This window comes from Rattus norvegicus, chromosome 5, assembly GCF_021556685.1.
Source record: "Rattus norvegicus strain SHRSP/BbbUtx chromosome 5, alternate assembly SHRSP_T2T, whole genome shotgun sequence".
Classification (NCBI taxonomy): domain Eukaryota; kingdom Metazoa; phylum Chordata; class Mammalia; order Rodentia; family Muridae; genus Rattus; species Rattus norvegicus.
In genome coordinates, this window is record NC_141538.1 from 95,811,933 (window position 1) to 95,833,770 (window position 21,838).

Here is a 21,838-nt window from a genome sequence, read left to right on the forward strand (position 1 = left end):
TCCAACCATGAAGAAAAGCCATGTTACCTTAGATTGATCAGACTGAAGAAGGGCCCTGGGAGCTCAGCAGATGAAGGTCAACAGCTTAGGACTTAAAGGTACAATCAACTCAATTGCAAACGGCTTCTCTGGCAGAGCTAGCTTCCGTTTCTCTGCAGCTTGAATCTGGCCAGAGTGTAACTTGCCTGAACAGAGGATCACAGTGGAAGCCTTGGCCACTAGTCCCTGCCATCCCGATGCCTTCACTCCTAAAATGAAAGGCAGGGCGCCACCCAGACCTTAGATGTCCCAGCTGACTATGAAGGACAGTGAGTTCTGGAGGGAGGAGCAGAAAGCCTGTGTGTGCTTCACACTGAAGAAGCCTGCAGAGCAGGGAGACCCACGCTGGGGTTGTCTGCCTCCAGCTTTTGGTTGGTATCTGCAGGCACCAGTGTTTAACAGATAAGGATGCCGTTTGGTTCAGACAGATTGCAAAGTCCTAAGGCACATAGCTGAACCAGAAATAAAAATATGGTTCTAATTTTTTTTTTTGGTTCTTTTTTTTGGAGCTGGGGATTGAACCCAGGGCCTTGCGCTTCCTAGGCAAGCGCTCTACCACTGAGCTAAATCCCCAACCCCATGGTTCTAATTTTTAAAATATAATTCAATAGTCAAAACCAGTCTAAACCAAAACAAAAGCAAAGTGAAAAACAGTTTCTCAAAATGACTATTTCCCAAGATCTCCTTTCAGAAGTTGAAAAGGACTCTAAACATGTTTTTATTCCTAGTCTTCATGGTGGGAAGGCTCAGTTGTCAGCCTGGCTCATCAACCCCATCTAGATCATCTCTATGCTTTGATGCTAAGCATCATGAACTGCATGGATATTGCTGTGCACTGAGAACAGACTTAACTATGGACTCTTTCCTGACAGACCAAAGGGCATATGGAAGGAGGGGGAAAGGTGCCAAGAAAGTAGGCTAGGAAGAGAGACAAAAAGAGACTATCCCAACCACTTACAGGGACATTTTAGAGTACATGAAGGAAAATGTTCAAGTATTTCTTGAAAAACAGCAACAGTCTGTCATTTAAAAATAGTGAACTATGTAGAAATATATTCTCCCCTTATCAGAGGTGAGAGATTTAAACAGCCTTAGAGATTAGGGTAGGGTTTGACAATATGATTATCTTTCCTTCCATTCATCATGTCTGTTATCATTGGCTTCTTCTTAACAGTGAAAAAGGGAAAGTCTCTAAGCCATGCCCCACACACCACGCTCCTGGACTTATTGTGTTGAACTACCAAAATGCTGGCTGTCACAAAAAGCATGAACACAAAGCAGTGAGAATGGTGCCCTGGCAAAACAGACTAGCATTTGTCACCTGCAAAGAACATGGACCTTAACAGAAGCCACCTTGGGGGGCCGAAGATTTATTGCAGCAATTCTGCCATGGTGCAAAAATATTTCTGGAACTCTTTCCTGGCAGTAAAGAGCAGGTGGCCTGTTTCTTTGAATTCACTAATGGTGGGACATCTTTGTCTTTAACGTTTGATTTTTTTCCTGTGCCAAGAACTTTTTTTGTGTGCTAGAGAGCTGTTGATGAGCCGAGTAATGAGTCTTCTTCTGACTATGCTTTGAAAGGCAATTATTAAAGCAGATCTCATAACGACTTCTCCAAATATTTAGAAGGGGGATACCTGCCAAGGAAATTTTGTAGAAAATGAAAGGTTTTGGAATTTATTCATGACCATAAATATCGCAGTGGTCTCTCAGCTAGAGGTGATTTTTACATGGCGGAGGACATTTGGCAATATTGGAGGAAACTTTTGACAGTCAAAAATGGGAGAAGTGTACTATTCTCACTTAGTGGGCATAGGTGAAGGGTTTGTTGGCTGCCTGACCTGTATAGAAAGACTTTAACAAGAATAGTCATGTGATATAATGTGTCAATAGTTTTGGAGTTGGGATTTCTTGTCTTATAGTCATGACCCATTCTTCTGGGTGAAATTCAAAGTAGAATACAATTATTATTATATATGTAAAGTGTTATGTATTTGCCAATCAAGGTGAATGAATGTTCTCAAATACAGTTTCTAATCACACATTGCTTAGAACTCTTTCTTAATTTTCTGAAAATATATACTATTAACAATAGACAGTATTCTATAGTAGTAAGATAAAATAATTATAAAACATCAGTAATTGTAAACATTTAGTTATATTTTTGTTGCTGTTGTTTGACTTTTTTGAGAATGTATAACCCTGGCTGACTTGGACCTTACTATAAAATCTAGGCTCGCCTCAAAGTCCAAGATCTACCTGCCTGTACTATGTGAGTACACCACCATGCCTGCCTTACTTGTTTTTATGTGGCCAGTATCTGACTAATTTATATATTTACACGTACTCTCTCATTTAATATATAAATAATACTTGGAAGGAAATACCACTGCTGAACAGAAAACCCTTAAAGGTGCCCAGAGAGAGCAAAAAACTTAAAATGAGAAAACATAGATTTTCTTCCAGACTTTGCTTCCAGTTGGGCACTCAGTATCAGTAAATCTTTTAACTTTCCAATTCTCAATTTGTCCCACTCCAGAGCCAGGACAGTGATAATATTGACCTATCAGATCAAATAGATGGTGGGGTGACAATCTTCAGGTAACTATATTCTTACATAAAAGTGAGCCCCTTGCTCTACCTGCACAGGGAGTGAAAATGACAATTCTAGTCCCACTGCAGGGACAGTAATGATACAGACCTGATGCACAACTGTGAAATCAGCATCTTACGCCATGGGCCTCATGGCTTTAGGCTATAGTGGTTTTCCAAAAGAATTTCTACTTTACTAGGCAACTAGAGAACTACTCCACTCCAAACGCTTTCTTCACTTTCACTTTTATACTTTGTGTGTGTCAGGAGGGGTGGGGGTTGGCAGAGGAGGGAGTGAGGAAACAATTCCTTCTACTGCTGCCGTTTGGCATAATTATAATCTCTTATAAAATTTATACAGTCAATATTGAGGACTCAACATCTTGCTTTGTATCACTCTGTGGCTTAATTCATTTAAACATGTGAGTTTTATGTAGAATAGTTTTTATGTTAAGAACAAGGACTGGGATCCCAAATTGCACATGGCATAATTGTTTCCCCTCACCTTAAAATGACTGAGGGAAAAAAACCCACATAATTTATATATTCTATCCACCTTTTTATCTAGAGATGATGGTATAATTTTACAAGTGAAAACAAAATTTCCAGGTTTATGGAAAATCCCAGTCTCTTCTTTCAGATTGCAATCATTACAGAACTATCACATTTGGCAAGAATGTGGCCTCTGCCCAGGTGAATAGGACATGAGGACTTTGGATGGAGCCTAGAATGGGTGGTTTTAAATGTTCACAACAAATTTTTACAGCATTGGTAGCATCTTTTGGCCACGGATTGTTTTATATGCGATATTTGCAAGACTTTTGACCATGAGAAGGCTATTTCCATCAATTTCATGTGGGTTTTAAATATAGACAGTTATGCAGTAAATAAGACCTAAGTCATTTGATTTCATTGTTATATGCCAAGTTGAAAACTAACATGAAGATTGGCTTTAAAAATTCTTTCCAACACAAAATGTGTCATTTTTAAATGTATGTGTACATACATGTGTACACTTTCATAAGCATATGTGTTTGTGCACATGTATATGTAGATATATATACATATATATATATGTGTGTGTGTGTGTACATACCACACACACACACACACACACACACACACACACACACACACACAAATATGTGTGTGTAGAGTCCCGAGGACAACTTCAAAGTCATCCTTAGAAATCCTATTTGTCTCCTTTGAGACATTGCCTATCATTATCTGGGAGCTCACTAAATAAACGAGACTGACTGGCCAGCAGTCTCTAGAGAAACTCCTGTCTCTGCACTCTGCCCGCTGGAAGTACATGTTTGTACTACCAAGCCTTCACAGAACTGCCTGCCTCAAAGTCCAACACATTCAAGAGTGTTATGGGAAGTCAATGCATTTCTTCATGCTTGTAAGTCAAGCACTTCACCAAATGTGCTACTCATCAGGTGACTTTTAAACAGGTCCCTGCTTAATGGTCTATTTGTATATCCAAGACATTGCTAATGCTTATCTGACCTTGGATTCATCTATTTGGATCTAGAATCTGGATTGAATTCAGAATCTTAAAGATTAACATGATCTTCAGCAGGTTTGTTTGATTAACCTTAAGACAGTTTCATTTAAAAGACAAGTTTAGGAAGGGAAATATATAATATATATATATTGTATATAATATATAATAAATATATATCTCATATGAAGAAAATATTCTTTCCTGTTATCAAAATATATAACTAGAGAGTATCATGGTTCAAAGTTTTACAATTGATTCAATGAAATTACAGTTTCATCTCAACTTAATTATTTCTTGCAAGAACCAAATATAAAACATTCTTATAGTCTTTTTATACATGAACATAGAATTTATAGAATATGCTCAGAATTTTAAAAATTACTTTTATGTGAGACGACCACCTGAAACCAGCTTTCTTTATACGGGGACATGAAAGTAAAGATACAAAGTTCAGACTTCATCTTTAAGGCACTTAAAACTCCAGTGTGAATTTCCATATGCCCTTAACAGAATCATGTTGAAAGTTAAAAGCTTTTCAAGCTTCCATAAGCAGAGATTGCATGCTATAAATCATATACTCTAATTTGGACCATTAAAATATTCTCTATTACTAGGGAAAAAATCCGGTAAAGTCACAATGGTAGAAAATATTAAAAATATTTGAAAAGTAGCCTGTTTACTATTTAGATATGTTGGACATAGGTTAACAACTGATTATAAGATGATGTCATTGCAGTAATAGTTCAGCTATTCTTGAAATATCTAGAGTTTTATATGTGCACTTACGTTAACATGTTGATAATTTAACATTTTCTTACACTTTTGAATCATTTCATCACATGACATTCCATCATCATAAGATTCTTAATGCTGTGAATAATGTTGCAATATTTATAAATAAACAGCGGTAAAGAGAAATTCAATAAATTTCACCAAAGCGTAAAGCTGGGGAGTAATGAACAGCTTTTCTCTAAGGACAGTGACACTCCTTCTGAAGGACAGCTACCTCTATCTAGTACCTCAGACATTCATACTCTCTCTGTTCCCCTTCTCACTCCCTTTTTGACTTCGAAAATATTTCAGTAGCCTAGCATGATAATTCTTTTCTAAAAATTGCTATAATTTTTCTTTACTCTATGACGTTTTCCCCCTTACTTCCAGCCTGTCCATTACTAACTGAACCTGAGCATTTTGGTTCTCCACCACTCTCCCTGGTTCTATTTGATAAGTTTATTGAAGGTAGTCTGAGTTATCACAGTTTTTTCTCTATATAGAAAAATATATCTGAGCATATTATAAGAGAAACTTAGGCATTCAAGAATACATGATCATGGTGAATAGTTCGACTGGGTGACTTCATAACTGTGTCTCTCTATATAGTCTTCAGTGCTTTCAAAATAAACTTCCTGAGTTTCAATTTAAGTAAAAAGAGAATGTTTATTCAAATGAGTTAACTTGCTGTTCACGGCACCGTCATACAAAATGTTCTGTCTCTTCTCTCAGTCATTACTCTACCCCAGACTTTTCTTATATCATTAACTTACAGAAATAGCAACATAAATTTAGGGGGGGAAATGTAGTATTTCCCTAAACAAACAAAGTATTTATCAGTATTTAGAGAGGGGTGTGCATAAGCCATAATGGGCAGGTGGAGCTCAGAAGACAACCTTGAGGTCCAGTTCTTTCCATCTACATTTATGTGGATTAAATTCAATGTGGATGGCAATTGCATCTACCCACAGAACCAATTGGCCAGCCCTAAGATGGCATTTTAATATAATAGAAATCACAATACAACTGTTTAATAAAAACTTCCAAAATACTTTCCCTGAATTTGTCATTATTTTGCGACGATAACTCTTCTTCCCTCTCTTTTTTTATGTGAGTGCTATGGGTGTGTGATGTGCTTCTTACTGGCACAGGCCTATAAGAACCGCATTTCTCTTTTGAGGCTGACTTCCTGCTTCTCCATCTGGAAATGTTTTGTGTACTTCCCACGTGATCTTTATAATCAAGTTTAGCGTGTTCCAACTGGGCTACAACGTAACCAGCTACATTAGCTGATTGAGGCTTATAAAATGGTTTATACTATAAAAGCACAGAGTATTCTCTGAAAGTAACAAGCAGACTTGGCTTTCCTTACATAAAAGCATTTGTTCAAACAAATAAAAATGATTTTATGTTTCGTAATCACGTAGAGAATGACAAGAGATATCCAGTCCTTAGAGGCCCCTCTCCTGTGTGTGACAGAGCTAGAACCAGGTAACAAGACATGGGTTGAATAGAGCATTATACCTAGCTACTAGTGCTCTACTCAAATAATGCAGCTTCTCTATTTCATTGTAACACATGAAGGAGTTTCAAAATTATAAGGTGTCAGTCACTAATACAAGTTGGTTCTATTACGGGCTTCTATCAGGTGACATGGTATCCATTCAGGAATTCTCCAGGCTATTGTTTAACAGTAACCTTTGTCAGGTAGACAGGCAGGTCAGTTTTATAGGTTTCATTCTGCACTTTTTGCCAATGGTCCCATTTTGAGGGCTATTATACTACAATATGTAGCCTAAATTATTCTATTAATTTACGATATAAGTAGGCTCATAATGTATCTTTCTTGTCTTATAAACTTCCATGCTTTAATTCAATCCCCTTGTTCAAGAAGACACATTGAACTTTTTCCTTTTTTTCCTCCCTTCGTCCTTTTGGCTGAAAATAAGCGAAATGTTCTCGATGGTCCTTACCTGCAGTGTACAACCATTGGCCCTGCATCAGGAGGATTGCAGGTTTTGACTCTTCGTAAGAAAGCTAGGAAAGGTGTGGGGTGCTCTGGAACACCATGATCAGGCCAGGCGGTGAACTGGAATTGTCTCACTTCTCTCTTCTCACTCGAACCATTCTGTGACACAGGAACACTTGCTCAGACGCTGCTTTCTAACCTTAGCAGCTACTGATGAGTACAGCTAAAATATGCTATCTCAATCCTTCCCTCTTAGGATATAGCCTTTGAAGACACATTACCTGGACATTACCCAAGTCCTGAGTTATCCCTAAATGATCAGTATTGGCTCAGGCAGGTAACCCTGTCACATGAGAAGCACTCTGCCATCTGGCTGCAACCATCTAGAGCGCTCCTGCCTATTTACAGGAAGCATTAGTTCTTCCATTTTGGAGAACCTTTCTTCAGAACACAAATTTGTTTCATAGTGACTGATAAAATACTGGTCCATGAGAAAGGGGGCTGGATGATAAACTCAAGAATGATCTCACTCTTCCCTGCTGCCAGTGGGACCAAGATTTAAGCAAAAAGGCTTTAGGGATTTAGTTCCTTTAAATAATAGGAAAAACAGGAAACAGGGAAAGAGAACAAAGACAAAGGGCAAACCTTATAAAGTGCAAACGTCCGGACACAGTATGTGGCAAGCTCCACAGTATCCAGCAGTGTCACCTGGACCAGCCCGTGAGTTTCTGTGCCTCTGCTCGGCCAGTACTGGTCACACTTCACCTAAAGAAAGAAGTGACACATTCAGTCCAGATGCTTGTCTCTTAGCTTCCTTTTGAGTTGCTGTTGAAAGAAAACAGCTTTTCTAAATTTCATTTTATGTTGATCTTTTTTTCTGGCATGCCTTCTTGTTATCCCCAAATATGTAAATTGCTGCTCTGATGCCAATATAAACCAAATTAAAAAAAACTGGTAGAAAATATTAAGCAGTAACAAATTCAATTTTCTGGGAAAAAATAAGTTGCAGATTGCTGCTGAATGAAATAGGAATAGAGATATTTGAAATTTCAGAGTACTTGGGGAAAACACATTTGTTATTTGGTAGACACTATGATTCACGTCAGAAAGATTATACTTAGACATTTAAAATACATGGCTAGATAGCATTCATCCATCAAGGTTTTACAGGCACACACAATTCCACAATGCTCTCTCACAATTTACAAATATACTTGGTTAAATAAAAGTAGAAATAATTTGAAAAATCTATCAAAGTGTAATACCCAACATAATAAGTGTTACTTAAAATACAAGATAAATGGTATTTGTATGCAAAATAAATGAAATCTGTAGCATCTATGGGAACGATCTCTCTGCTCTTTAAGTATGGCTTTGGAGGGTTATTATAGCACTGTGGTTTAAGTAGTACAATTCATTCATTTAAGATAAATGACCTACTATTTCCATGTGGAGTGGAACAGTTCATGTAAGAACTACTCAACCCAATTAGTTTAGATGTGACAAAGAATAATTCCTACTCTGCCAAAAGCTTCAGATTTACTGCATGTGCCCACAGTGCAGCAAAAAGCATAATAAAAATGACAAAGGCATTATATTTTCTAGTTAGGTCATAGGTCAGAAAATATTTTCCCATTCTGCTGGAGAGAAAAGAAATGTGGAAGTGTGTTCTCACTGTAACCAAAGGAAATACATCTCTGTAAGCAAAGGAGTGATAGTGGGGCACATTAGGAAGCACATCCTTCATTTGAAAAATGAAGAATAGAAAGTATAGTTTTTGAACTGCACATAGGCATTGTTCTTATAGATGCTAGACATCTGTGGTCTAATAAACATAATTATTATATAATTATTCACTTTGCAGCTTAATGAAATACTAGCAACAGACTCTGAATGTGTCTGTCATTTGGTTTTCATTCGGTCTCTGTCTTCTGGCACTCAGGCTGTTTCTGCGTAGATACCAGACCTTCTAAAAAGGGAGAGTTGTCACACACTAGACATTTCCCCTGAGAATAAAAAGCAGGAAGACACTGTAGTCTGTGTCTATCTACTTAGCATGTAGAAACTGAAATCACTTGATTCAATTGCCTCTCTCTCAACTATGAGACCACACAAAATCACCTCTTTGCCTAAAGAGGCAAAACCAAAGGGTTCAAATCAGATAAAAAACGAGTTGCAATACCATTAAAATACTTTATATGTTTTCTACATTCACAACATAAACTGGTGGTTTTATATCTATCACAGGTTACAACTCAAAGGAAAAAACGCATAAGAAAGTTACTTTCTCAAGAACAATACTGATAAGCATAGGCAGAATACTTTCATATATCTTCTGGCCATTTGTTAAATCCACACCATACATGACAAATTTACAGAATACTAACTGAAAGGAATCACAGTGCTTAATGGACAACAACTCATGGAAAAAGTCCACAGAAAGTTTGAGCCCCAAAGAATTTTTTTAAACCATGAAAAAAAGATACCAGGATGCCATCTTGCTCCAGTGGATAAAGCATCTTTGTAGGCTCATATTGTGTACATGTATACGTATGGTGTCAGTGGAGGATAAGAGGTGCCCGCTGAAGCTCAAATCAGCAATTATTCCCCATGTTGGCCTTCCCTTTTGACTCATTCTCAGTGTAGTCTGTACAGATTTCTTTTGATTTCACAGGGTTAAGAGCAAACATTTAGTAGTAAATAATACTTTAAGGCTTATGTTTTTAACACTATACTACACAAAATTTCTCATTCCTATATCATAGTCTGATATATATGATTATGAGAAAAATAAGTGTTTCAAAGAGATTTACTACTTCTTGCTTAAGGACTTTTTGGTGTATCATTAAGGTATTTTTTAAAAGGATTTCTTTGGGTTTTTTTATTATAAGGTCATCATTTCCCCTTCTCTGTTCTTCACCTCAAACCATTTCTTGCTCTCTTTTAAATTCATGAGCTCTTTTTCACTAATTGTTATTACACACGTATATGTTTATGCATATATATGTACATATAGAACTGACCACCAAACATTATATACAAGTTAATATATAAATTCACCTCTCATTAAGAAAATTTCTCTTTGCGATACTTGGAGACCATTACGAAAATTACAACCAGTCTAAATGCAGAGTTAAGAACCCAATCCCATGGCTACATCTATAGCAAAACTCTCTAACCTAAAGCTTAAGGACTGATGTAGATGAAATGTATGGGTCAAGTAATAAAGGGACACCAGGAAGTGAAATGGAGCTGAATCCTGTGTTCATGGAGATAAACAGATTAAGGCAGTGGTGACTTTGTGGCAAGATCCCACCCAGCTAAGCTTAGGTCCAAGCATGGTGGTATACACCTTTAATTCCAGGAGACAGTTTCAAGCATATCTATGAGTTCAAGGCTTGCCTGGTATACGGAAATTTTCAAGTAGAGAAAAGCTTATGTGCAGATCTGGTGGTATACATCTTTGATCCCATCATTCAGGAGACAGAACCACACAGATCTCTGAGTTCAAGGTCAATCTACAGAACAAGTTCCAGGACAGCCAAGTTTAGGCAATAAGAGAATTGGAAAACAGAAAGTTGGTGTTAATAGAACAAGGGGATCATGTTCCAGCTCCTGTAAAAATTGGTACCTTTGGCTATGTGGCTCTTGTTTTAAAGTCAAAAAATAGATGGGACTACTGGGACAATTGATGCTGGTTAGCTGGAGCTAAGAAATTAGCATTGATTAAGAAGATATGAGCATCACTCAAGTGAGATTTTCTGGAAAGTGTTTTCTAAGAGCACAAAGAAGCTGTGTTCTAGAAATAGCCAAGGTGGTACTGCATGCTACACCTGGACTTGGTAATGTGTCAGAATCATCCAGGTGGTATTGGCTTTAAAGGTATGAAGGGGTCACAGAGAACAGCTGAGGCTTGGCACTGTGGGAGGCCAGGGAAGGCCATTGGTGAAGGTGCAGCCTCCCTTGAAGTTGATGTCCCAGGAGTGAAAGGGTCATACAAAGAAGTTGAAATTGGCACAATGAAGAAAGCCTATGAAAGGCTATTGGTGAAGTCTAGTTGCAGCAAAGGACCCTAGTGTATTGGTGATGCCAGGACCATGAGATAATTCCCAAAAACAGCAGTAGCAGTGAAGTAGAGTCAACCAGAGCCTACGGTGCTACAAAGGACAGTGCTACAGAGCTGGAGAAGTGGTGCAAGCCCTTTTGAGGAGCCCCAAAGACCATTTGTGGATCCCAGACATGGAACAAGAAGCTGTGAGGTTGAAGTTGCGTTGGAGACCCCAAGATGTTCAACATGCCAGAAGGTGGGATGTCTGCCGAGGAAAGCAGCTAACAGAGACTGGAATCAGCCAAGGAGAATTGTGCTAAGGTCAAACAAGATGAAGGGAGTTGGAGATTTGAAGAGTGTTTTGATATCAGACACGGAGATGCACAGGTTGGAGTTTGCTCGACTGGTTTCTGGTCTTATTTGTCCCAGTATTTTCTCACTATAACATTTTGGAATGGTAATGCATATCCTGTGATGTTGGAAGTATGAGATCTGCTTTTTTATTTTATTTTATGCAGGATTAAAGTTAAGTGACTGTATGAGTATCAGAAGAGACTTTGAACTTTGGACTTTTACCATTATTGAGACTGCTATGGGGACTTTTTAAGTTGGAGTAAATGTATTTCTCATTATGCTATAATTATGTATGGTCCCAATAGATGCATATATTTGAACAAGCCTATGAGGCCAGGGAGTGGAATGTAGTGGTTTGAGTATACTTGGCCCAGGGAATGGCACTATTTTATTTGGAGGTGGGGCCTTGTTGGAATAGGTGTGGTCTTGGAGGAAATACCTTACTGTGTGGGTGGGCTTTAAGAGACCTTCCTCCTAGTTGCCTGGATGTCAGTCATTTCCTGTCTGCCTTTGGATGAAGATGTAGAACTCTCAGCTCCTCCAGCACCATGTCTGCCTGGTTACTGCCATGCTTCCATTTTGATAATGAACTGAATTTCTGAACCTATAAGCCACCCCCAATTAAATTTCCTGTGTAAGAGTTGCCTTGGTCCTAGTTTCTGTTCACAGCAGTAAAACCCTAAGAGAAGCCCCATAAGAAAATAGTTACTCATGATAAAAGTCCTGGTGAAAATAAGAATAGAGGGGGTATATCTTAACATAATAAAGGCAATATATAGAAAGCACACAGCTACCACACTACTCAATGGAGTAAAATCAAAATACTCCTATTCAAATCAGAAGCAAGACAAGGATATATACTCTCCTCGTGTCTATTCAACATTTTAATTGAAGTTGATGATACACTGGATAGTTGCAGGTAGAAGAAGGTAACCTGGTCCTTATCTCTCAACCCTGTTAAAAACTCAACTACAAATGAATGAAGGACTTCAACAGAAGACCCAAGCATCCCAATATGATAGAGGAAAAAGTATGGAAGATGCTGGAACTCACTGGCACAGAAAATGATTTCTGAACAAGACAGTGGTAACATAGGCATTAAGAACAAAAATTGAGAGGTGAGATTGTGCAAAAGATACCATTATTCAATTGAAGAGGCAGTCCACCAAAGGGGGAATATCCAGGCACATATCTGACAAAGTTAGTTTTTTGGATGTACAAACAACTCAAAAAATTAAAAATTAATGAATATTCTATTAAAAATAGGGCATGGATCTAATCAGAGAACTCTCAAACGATGAAATGCAAATGGCTGAGAATTATTTTTTTTAATGTGCAACATCCTTAGCCATCAGGGAAATTCAAATTAACTTCTTTGAGATTTCATCTTACCCAAGTCAGAATGGCTATGATAAAAAAGCCATGAATACAAATTCTGGCATTGATGTAGAGAAAGGGAAAACACTTAATTCACCACTGGTGGGATCAAACTATTGCAGCAGTATGCAATCAGTGTCGTGGTTTCTTAAAAAGCTAGAAATTTATCTACGAGATGATCTAACTATACCAGTCCCAGCCTCTTTCCAAGGGCCTCTATCCTATTATAGAGGCACTCATGCTGCTCAATTCACCGTACCTAAGAAACGGAAACAGCCGAGATGTCCATCAACTGATGAATGGGGAATGAATATGTGGTATACTTTCATAATAGAATATCATTTACATATTAAGAAAAATGATATTCTAAAATTCACAGGTATGGAAGTCATTCCATAACTGAGCATGGTGAAATTGGGCTGGTACTGTACTGGAACCTTCACCCTACGAGTAACACTGGTATCATTGGAGGGTACTATGTACACTACTGGAGGAGAAAAGTAATCATGAATGTCACCTAGCTACAAATGTTGTGAACTAGCATAATGACCTGCCCACCAGTGCAATAGTGACATGAAGATTAGGGAAAATAACTGCTTTTTGATTGGATTTGAGGTATAGGTTATATCTCATGGATATATACCTGAAGCCATTACTGAGACTAAACATGCTGCTAGATCTATCAGGGGCCATGGGGGAAACTACTAATAATATTTTGCTAAACGAAAAGAACTGTAAAGCAACTCCTAACAACCTATTGCTATACTCATAGATCCATGCATAGCTCAGCCCCCAATGGAGCATCTTTTGCACTAGACAGTAATGGACATAGAGACCTATAACTGGATAATGAGCTGATAGTGAGAGACTTCATCAGATTACTCTTCTCAAGGTCTGGGAATATATGCATAAAAAGAGGTGGAAAGATTGTAAGTGTCAGAGACGAAAAACAACTCCAAGGAAATAGCACTTTCCTCATACAAGAGGGCTGATGGCGGTTGGAACCAAGTCTTTGGATCCATATACAAGACTTTGGCTTCATATACAAGACTTTCTAAAGCTCAATTCAGACAAAATCCTGACATGGAGAATGGAATGGATACAAAGACTCACTTTAGTCAAGAAGTTATTTGACACTGCTATTTGCTAAGGGACAATATGTTTTCTCCAATGGAATTACTCTGGGTATATTAACCAGTATTTCAGAGTAGCCCTCATGCTCAGGAGTGGTTGTCAAACATATATTAGAGTACATGGTTTGTAAGCATGTGTTGTTTTGTTTCTAAGAATGAGAGATAGTATGAAGTTGACTGAGTAGGGAGGTTGGGGAAGGTCTGGGAAAGGGTAGGTAGGTTGCAGAAAGTCTGGGAGTGGGTTTGGGAGTTGGAGAAGGTCTGGGAGTGGGTATGGAGGTTACAGAAGATCTGGGAGTGGTTAGGGAAGTTGGAGAAAGTCTGGCAGTGAGTAGGGAGTTTGGGGAAGATCTGGGAGTATTCAGGGGAGGGGAAGGACTATGATCAAAGTATTTTTTATATTATTCTGAAAAAGTAAATACTTTTAAAGAAAAGCAGTTTCCTATGGGATGTAGTAGTGTTAGTAGTAATGCACACCTTCCACACCCGGAGGCAGAGACAGGCAAGTCTCTAGGTGTTTAAGGCCGGCCTAATGTGCAGAGGGAGTTTCATCCAGGAAAGGCTCCACAGTGAGACCCCTACCTCAACAACCCCCTCCCCCCAAAAATCATGGTAACTACACAATAAATTAAATAACTGCTATTCTAGAAAATACTTATTAATTAATTTTATGCAATAAAATATAAAATTTTCATTTTAGGAAACAAAAAGAAATTCACAAGTGAATGGATGGACTATTCTTAGTAGGGTAACCCAGGTCCAGAAAGGAAAACATCATATGTTTCCTTTCACTATGGCTGTCAGCTTTGAATCTTCAAATATGTGTATTTCATTTGGAATACCTAGAGTTAAGAAAGTAAGTAAAGAGCCAACCAAGTGGGAAAGGTAAGAAGAGCTTTGGGGTGTGGTGCAGAAAGAATGCAGTGGTCAATAGGAAATAATAGAGCAGAAATGGTTATAACAGGATAAGGAGGGAAGGACAAGCTAGAGCAAGGAATATGGGGAGGAATAAATCATATTATAGCCCATTCAAAAATCATATAGAAAACTACCACTGTAGAATCTTTCTAACACACACACACACACACACACACAGATACACACACAGAGAGAGAGAGAGAGACAGAGACAGAGACAGAGAGACAGAGAGACAGAGAGAGAGAGGAGAGACTTGAATACTTGAATTGCTTTTTAATTAGGTGATACTGTTCCTACTAGAATTGACAGGGTAGCAAATAAGAAGCCCACCTTTTGGATTTATTGCCCCACAAAGACCCTCAAACATTATACTCTATTACCAATGATTACCTATCAGAAATTATTGGTAAGACCCCTTTGCTGAAAATACTGTACACTTGACTCATAGAACATTGAAAAAACAAGCTATTATTCACCTGAAATTTCATCCGTACTGACTAGCTTTCATAGAATTGGAAGATGCTATGCATGTTAATAGGGGAGAAGACTAACAACATGGGAGTAACCGATCAGTTTCTGATTGGATTTACGTCCTGCTCCACAAGACAAAACCCATACTTGGCACTGCTATTGGGCCAAGAACCTATTGGCTAGACAGATCATAGACATTAGGGTAGACTGTACTATTATTATTCTGCTAAACGGACATTGTATCAAACCAATTCCTAATGACATTATAGATTAATGCATTTTTCAACTTTCATCAAAGAAGCTTAAATTTGCATTAGATAGTGATTAACCCCAAGACCTATAACTGGTCAAAGTACAGACAGAAATATTCAACTCCAAATGGGAAATCTAAATCACCATCATCTATTTCCTAATCTCAGGTATTCTCTTGAAATAGATGGTGGAAAGATCCTAACAGAAAGATATAGAAGAAAAAAAAAAAGAAACATGTAAAAGATGGCTATAAGGAAACACCACCTTCTGGTGATAGCGGGGCAACTGCACAAACTAATTCACAACAGTTATGACAGCATGAACAAGACCAGTGGAGACTCAAGCCAAACTAAATCTTAAGGAGGTAGACACAAACTCCCACTGCTAGCTAAGGAACTACTGCCAATGGAGAACAATTGGAAAAGGGAGAGTCATTTATTGTTCTAAGTGTATAGCCGCGGCTAAGTCAACCATAGATTCAGGAATACATGGAGAGTATAAATCAGACTTGATAAGATTTAAAAAAAAGATGGGACACAAAGTTAGGTAAGTAGGAAAGGAATGGATCTGGGAGGAACAGTGGGTAAATATCAAAACATGCAAAAATCTTAAGGAAATAATGGAATATTATTTCGATAAAGAAAAAAGATTTAAATATAATATGGAAGGGGGGAAAAGCTTTTTGAAGGTCCATTAAAGGAAAACTACTTCCTCGAGCAAGTTCGAGATCTAAGTTCTATGCCTGTTGCTGGGTAGAAGCATGACATTCTAAACTTTCCCAATGATGCTAAAATTATAATCACATACTACTTCCCCATCCCGTAAATAGTTACTCAAATCTACCATTTCATAATGGCTAGGACAACAACCAGAAGAAAGCTCTGAAGACATACTGAGGATATGGGTGGCACAATCTTCCCCTTAAGGAGATGGGTAAAATGAGAAGCCACTCCCCCAAGAGTTGATTAAACAGCCTGCTTACTTCTGTGAGTTCTAAGTCAAAAACTGTAACTTTTCCTTTTCCTCTTTTCTATTTCTTCTTTGAATACCAATGCAAATCCTAGTCATGTTTGCTTTGACTCTCTAGACGCTCACATTTTATCTCTAAATACTCCTGTTACCCTTTTTTCCTGTACCTGTTCAGACCTGTTGGTTGTTTAAAAAACTGTGGTCTTATCCTTTCTTCTTCTCTATCTCCCTTCACTAAGCAGTGGGTGAAACTTATAATTAGTTTTCATTAACATTTTTCTCTTAAGCTCTAATAAAATCATCCTCGAACCTCAAAACACAAAATCTCATTTAAATGCATTCAAAATAAAACCCTGTCATATGTGGTAGGTGTTGTGACAATAGGTTGGAGCATCCTCCTTTGGAGGACTCTTATTCTAGTTCTTGGTCATTTCAATATGGCTTATCTTAAAAGTGGCACCCAGTGGTACTCAACAAAGGTGGCCAGCTTTATAATCAGAAACGTGGCTTAGATTGGCTTATTTTTAAATTATCCATCACTTTCTGAAATGGAGTTTTGCTCATTTCAATTTACTAAAGAATTACTAAATTTGGCACACCATCTGAAGTCCACTTGTAACCAAACAGTTCCTCTTCAGAGTTCTAACATTCTTGATCTGAAATGCATGTGCTGTGTGGTACTTTGAGGAGCAAATATAGGTCAAGAGGTAAGAAGGCAAAGAAGAAGTTAAAGTAGCCAGATAGTAAGGTTTGAGACACTGGAACTTGCTAAAAGTGACTGTCTACCCACATTGAGCAATTGTGGCCATAATGCTGTAGGAGTCTGCAATTTCTATTAGTAGTAAACAGCAAATAGAGACCATTATATAACATAAATGAAAGTCAGTTTTATACTCCATTTTAAATGCTTGCTTAACAGCAGGATCTAAAATTTTAAAAACATTTCCTATAAATGCCAGGGTCTATTTTAAGTAGAATACATTACACACTGAGTTGTGAAATTTTACAAATTGTAGTAACTTCTGGTACTATATTAGTACCAGATTTGTTCGATATTTTGCTCAATGACTCATATTTTTCAGCAAGTGTTATTCTTTGTACTTCATTATTACATTTGGCCACATAGTTTCTCAAGTTGCAAAGTTTGTGTACTTCCCTATCTCACTTCATCTTTACTGACCACTCCTTAGTGGGGCATGAGAGATCATCACAAATACAAAGTAATATCAAATAATCAGGCACTAATGCACTTACAGCTTCTCACATTTACAATCATAAAGCTAAAAAATATTTCATAGATCATGGAAACTATATGTCATGAAACATCTTACCAGTTCATTGAACAACTCTAAAACGTTCTGGGTCACTAGCTGTATTGTCAACTTGGACTCTGGCCTGGCCATAATCTTTTAACTAGTTATATTCAAGTACCACAATCACCAAGCAGTTCTATTAGCTAACGGAATAATTCTATGTACAAATAGTTTCTATAGATTAGCCAACAGAGATGGACTGCACAGCTGAACACAAACTTCTTCACCCATGCTGGAATCATATTGACACAAATACAAGAAACATAAATGTACTACTGTATTCAAAATACTGGACAACAGGGAGATCATGTTACAGCGCATTAAAAACTAAGTAACCTAACCCAGCTTGAAAAGATTAAACATGAATGTGGTGACAGGGAGGTTTGAACTGTCACTGGAAACTGTTATATCTGCTTCTCCAGTGCAGATTTGTATATGTATTATCAAGTTTCTCACCGGCTTTAAGCTGACGCTGGGCACTGTAGACAGTGAAGATGGCTACGGAAAGGAAGGATGAAATTTGGTAAGGTAACCAGCATCCAAGAATTGGTCAGATTCTCCCTCTTTTATCTGACACTGACATGAGAACACCAAGAGTGTGGGACTTGCTAGATAATGCCCCAGACATCTGTCAGGTTGCTAAAACAAGCCTCATACCTTTTGTTGCCAGTGTCCCATTTACATTAACTATCCTGTGCTTTCAAAGCAATCCCATATATCATGCAGACTCCAGAGGCAATGTTTGTGCTGCTGTTCCTAAAGTTGCTTAGGGAAAAAGCAGTTTCTGTTCACTTAGATAGGCAGGGTTTGGGCTACGGTTTGAGAAATTAAATGTTCAAGGCCTTTGGCGCTTCCAGTTCTATCTGGAAGAAGACACAGACCTGGCATTTGGAAAGCATTTGCTCTCCATTAAACTCATTGAACCTTGACAATCAGAGAAGCCAAGAATTAGTCTGCCACTGGCCATGGCTAGGCTCTCCAAAACCGATAACAACAACGAAAACAATAGCAGTGCCATTTATAATCTTCAGTGTGATCCTGTCAGATTTTAACCCCAGAGAACTTCAAGCTCAGAAAACAAGCTCAAGGTTTGTTTTTCAAAAAAGCAGAAAAATTTTTTACCAGAATCTGTTTGTTTGCTTGTTTTAACTGCTTCTTGCTCTCAACTGTTCTTAAAGTCACAAAACTAAACATGAACACATCTCTGCCTCACTACATATCAAGCTTTGGTATCCTAATCCCCTGAAATATTAACTCAGGGAGGAGTGAATAACAGCCCAGTGTTAGATGCCTTGACAGTGTCTGATCTCCATTCATTGACACACACACCAAAATATAGTGATAAGAATTTTCATTTTCTCTGACCTAGGCAACAATCAAGGTCACTTGCAGAAAACACTTTATCTGAACTAGTAATGGGCACTAACAACTGATTCTTTATGTGACAATGGAAAATACAATTTTGATATTTTGAAATTATAGATCTCCTTACTTCTAGGTCTACATCTTAAAAACTAATTGACAATTCAAATCATGACTCATTTGTTGACTGTCAAAGTTGCTTTCCCTATTTCTGACATTTATAGCATTAAGTCAGAGTAACTCTATCTAGCTTAGTCATTTCCCACAATAAGGCTTAAAAGACCTATCAGCTATCAGCAATGAACCAAGGCTGGGTACGGAGACCAAGTATGAGACAGATATCTTCTAAACCTCTCCTTCACAAACACCATAGGGTCTAACATTCAGTAAGGCTGCTCAAGCATTTTCTAAGCAGGCTTCTTCAGTCCCTGTCTTATCTACTTCAAGATAGTAGATAAAAGAGAAGACAGCCAGCCGAGACTGAGGAAGGAAAAAGTTACAATGTAGACAATCACGCATGGACTAAGGGAGTTTCCTGAGCCAGGAATCACCTTGGCCAATCATACCTTGGAGACTAATTCTTTGAGGGAGGCTGCCAATTGTACACCCAGTCACCCACAAATGACACCCTGGAGTGAAAAGGCCAGCTGTATATGTTTTACTGTAACAGTGTTCACTTTTTCCAAAGATTTTCTTCCCTCCATGTGGTTGCCCAGAATGATCCTTGTGCTTATTGGCATATTATGAAACATGGAAACAATTAGAAACCACATTCTAGGGCAGGAAAATGACTTGCTACAGAATCAATGAACTATGCAGAACTTGAGAGGACTTGGCAATTCCAGTGGAAACTGAAGTAAAACTCAGCCACAGGATCTTTTATCACAGCACATTCTACAGTGGTTTTAAACTGGGCTGTGTATTTAAAGCAGCTATCATGTTTTTATCTTCCAAAACCCCAGAATCTAGCCTTCTTGTTTGTTTCTTGACTTACCATAGTAAAACTCCCCCAAAAAACAACTCAATTCACAACTTTATTTTAGTATCGGTATGAACATTAGTTTTAATTGAATGTTACTTTTAATTGTCAGTTGTGAATAAAATGTCAATAAGGGCTTTTCAAGATCAGGTTCCTTTGGGCACATCTGTCTGTGGGAGGCCATCCTGATTATATAAATTTAGGTAGGAAGGCCCACAACATTCCCTAGAGAGGCAGGAGATCCTGAATTGAGGAAGAGGAGAAAAGTGGGGATGTGAATAGAAGCATTGTGTTCAGCATTTTGTTCTCAGTAGAATGTGAGTGGTGCCTCAAATTGATTTTCAGGTAATGATGGACAACAACCGGGAACTTTAAGCTGAACAAAGCTGTCTTCACTAAGTTTCTTCAGGAACTGACATGAAGACAAGAATAGGCACAAGCAACATAAAGACCCTCGTGGACATATAGGATTCTTTCAAGACCACAATTGTCTCAGAGTGAGTAGAGTCAATACATGTAAAAAATCAAAGAACTTGCATTTTTAACTTGGATACCAGACAGTTTCAGTCTTTTGGAAGGGCTTTTCCAATGCTAAGAACTATCAATTTCCTAGCAAAAGGAGCAAAAGGGCAGTGAGACTTTTAGCACAAACAACAGAACATTGCTTTCATCTCAGGAACAGGTCCTGATGTTGAAGGTCACAGTACTATTGGTAAACCTCAAGTTCCAGTGCAAATGAACCAGACAGAGACAAAACAGAAAGCTGGGAAACAGATCAGTTCCGGTAAGAAATGCTATACAGTGGGAATACAAACAGAAACAAACAGAAACGTGGCCCCTATTATCTTCAGTGACAACTACCACTACATGCCTGGCTTACTGATGGCTTTCATACTGTATCATCTTGCTATGATGACACATGAAACCAACAAGTAGAAAAGAATGTCCTCTGATATCTATTCGCAGAATTAACAACTTGACTCTTTGAAGGTCTGAATTCTGGGAAGCATGCTCAGAGGGAAAGCTAGTGCAAAAGTCTGGCTCTATCTCTGAGAGCAATTCGGAGATGAGGCACCAGGTATAGTGAATGGAAATCCACAAGGGCAGCAGCTCTGTGAGGTTGTTCACGCTTCACTGCTAACAACAGAGAAACAAATTAATTTCATTTGGCAACAAAATGTGGTATTTAGAAGTCAGCCTTGAAGCAACAATGTTAAGAAAACAACCCTCTAACTAAACCGTGGAGGCTTTGGTTTGCACTTCATCTTGACAGTGTTTTCTGTGACAAAAGCAAGAGCTACACCGTTGCACATAATCCAACCCAAGGAGACTCCAAGGGGCCAGGTGATATGCCAGGTTATGTGTACTTATTAGCAAAGGCTAAAGTTGGGATCTCGGCCAAGATATTTGACTGCAAAGTAAATCTACCTTAAACTGTCATTTAGACTTTTCTTCTGATGGTAATGTCCCCATGTGTAATGGCACAATGTGTCCCCTATTCTTTTAATTCCTGGCACAAAGGCTGTAGTCAATACGTATTCTCATTTACAGCATATTAAGGAGCAGGGTAGAAACATGGGGTAGAATGATGGAGCTATGGAAAGGGAGAATAGCCTCTCACTCCTGAATCAGGTTGAGATCTGTCATTTGCTGATAACTTCTCAGAATATTGAAGCTTGCCAACATAGAGTGGGTATTCTTTTTATACAGATATTTCACATTAGAATGTTACACTGCAGTGAGCACCGTGTAAGGACTCACTAAGCCTATGCGTCGTCCCT

At 38.2% G+C, this 21,838-nt stretch overlaps 1 protein-coding gene across 23 annotated transcripts in view; it reads right to left on the reverse strand.

Moving 5' to 3' along the window:
• Positions 1 to 21,838, reverse strand: part of Ptprd (protein tyrosine phosphatase, receptor type, D) — a 2,326,896-nt gene that overhangs the window by 33,439 nt on the left and 2,271,619 nt on the right. For all 23 annotated transcript variants that reach the window (NM_001427220.1, XM_087549038.1, XM_087549034.1 and 20 more), the window contains 2 exon segments: positions 6,886 to 7,040; positions 7,527 to 7,646. In NM_001427220.1, coding sequence (NP_001414149.1) covers positions 6,886 to 7,040; positions 7,527 to 7,646 — 275 coding nt within the window.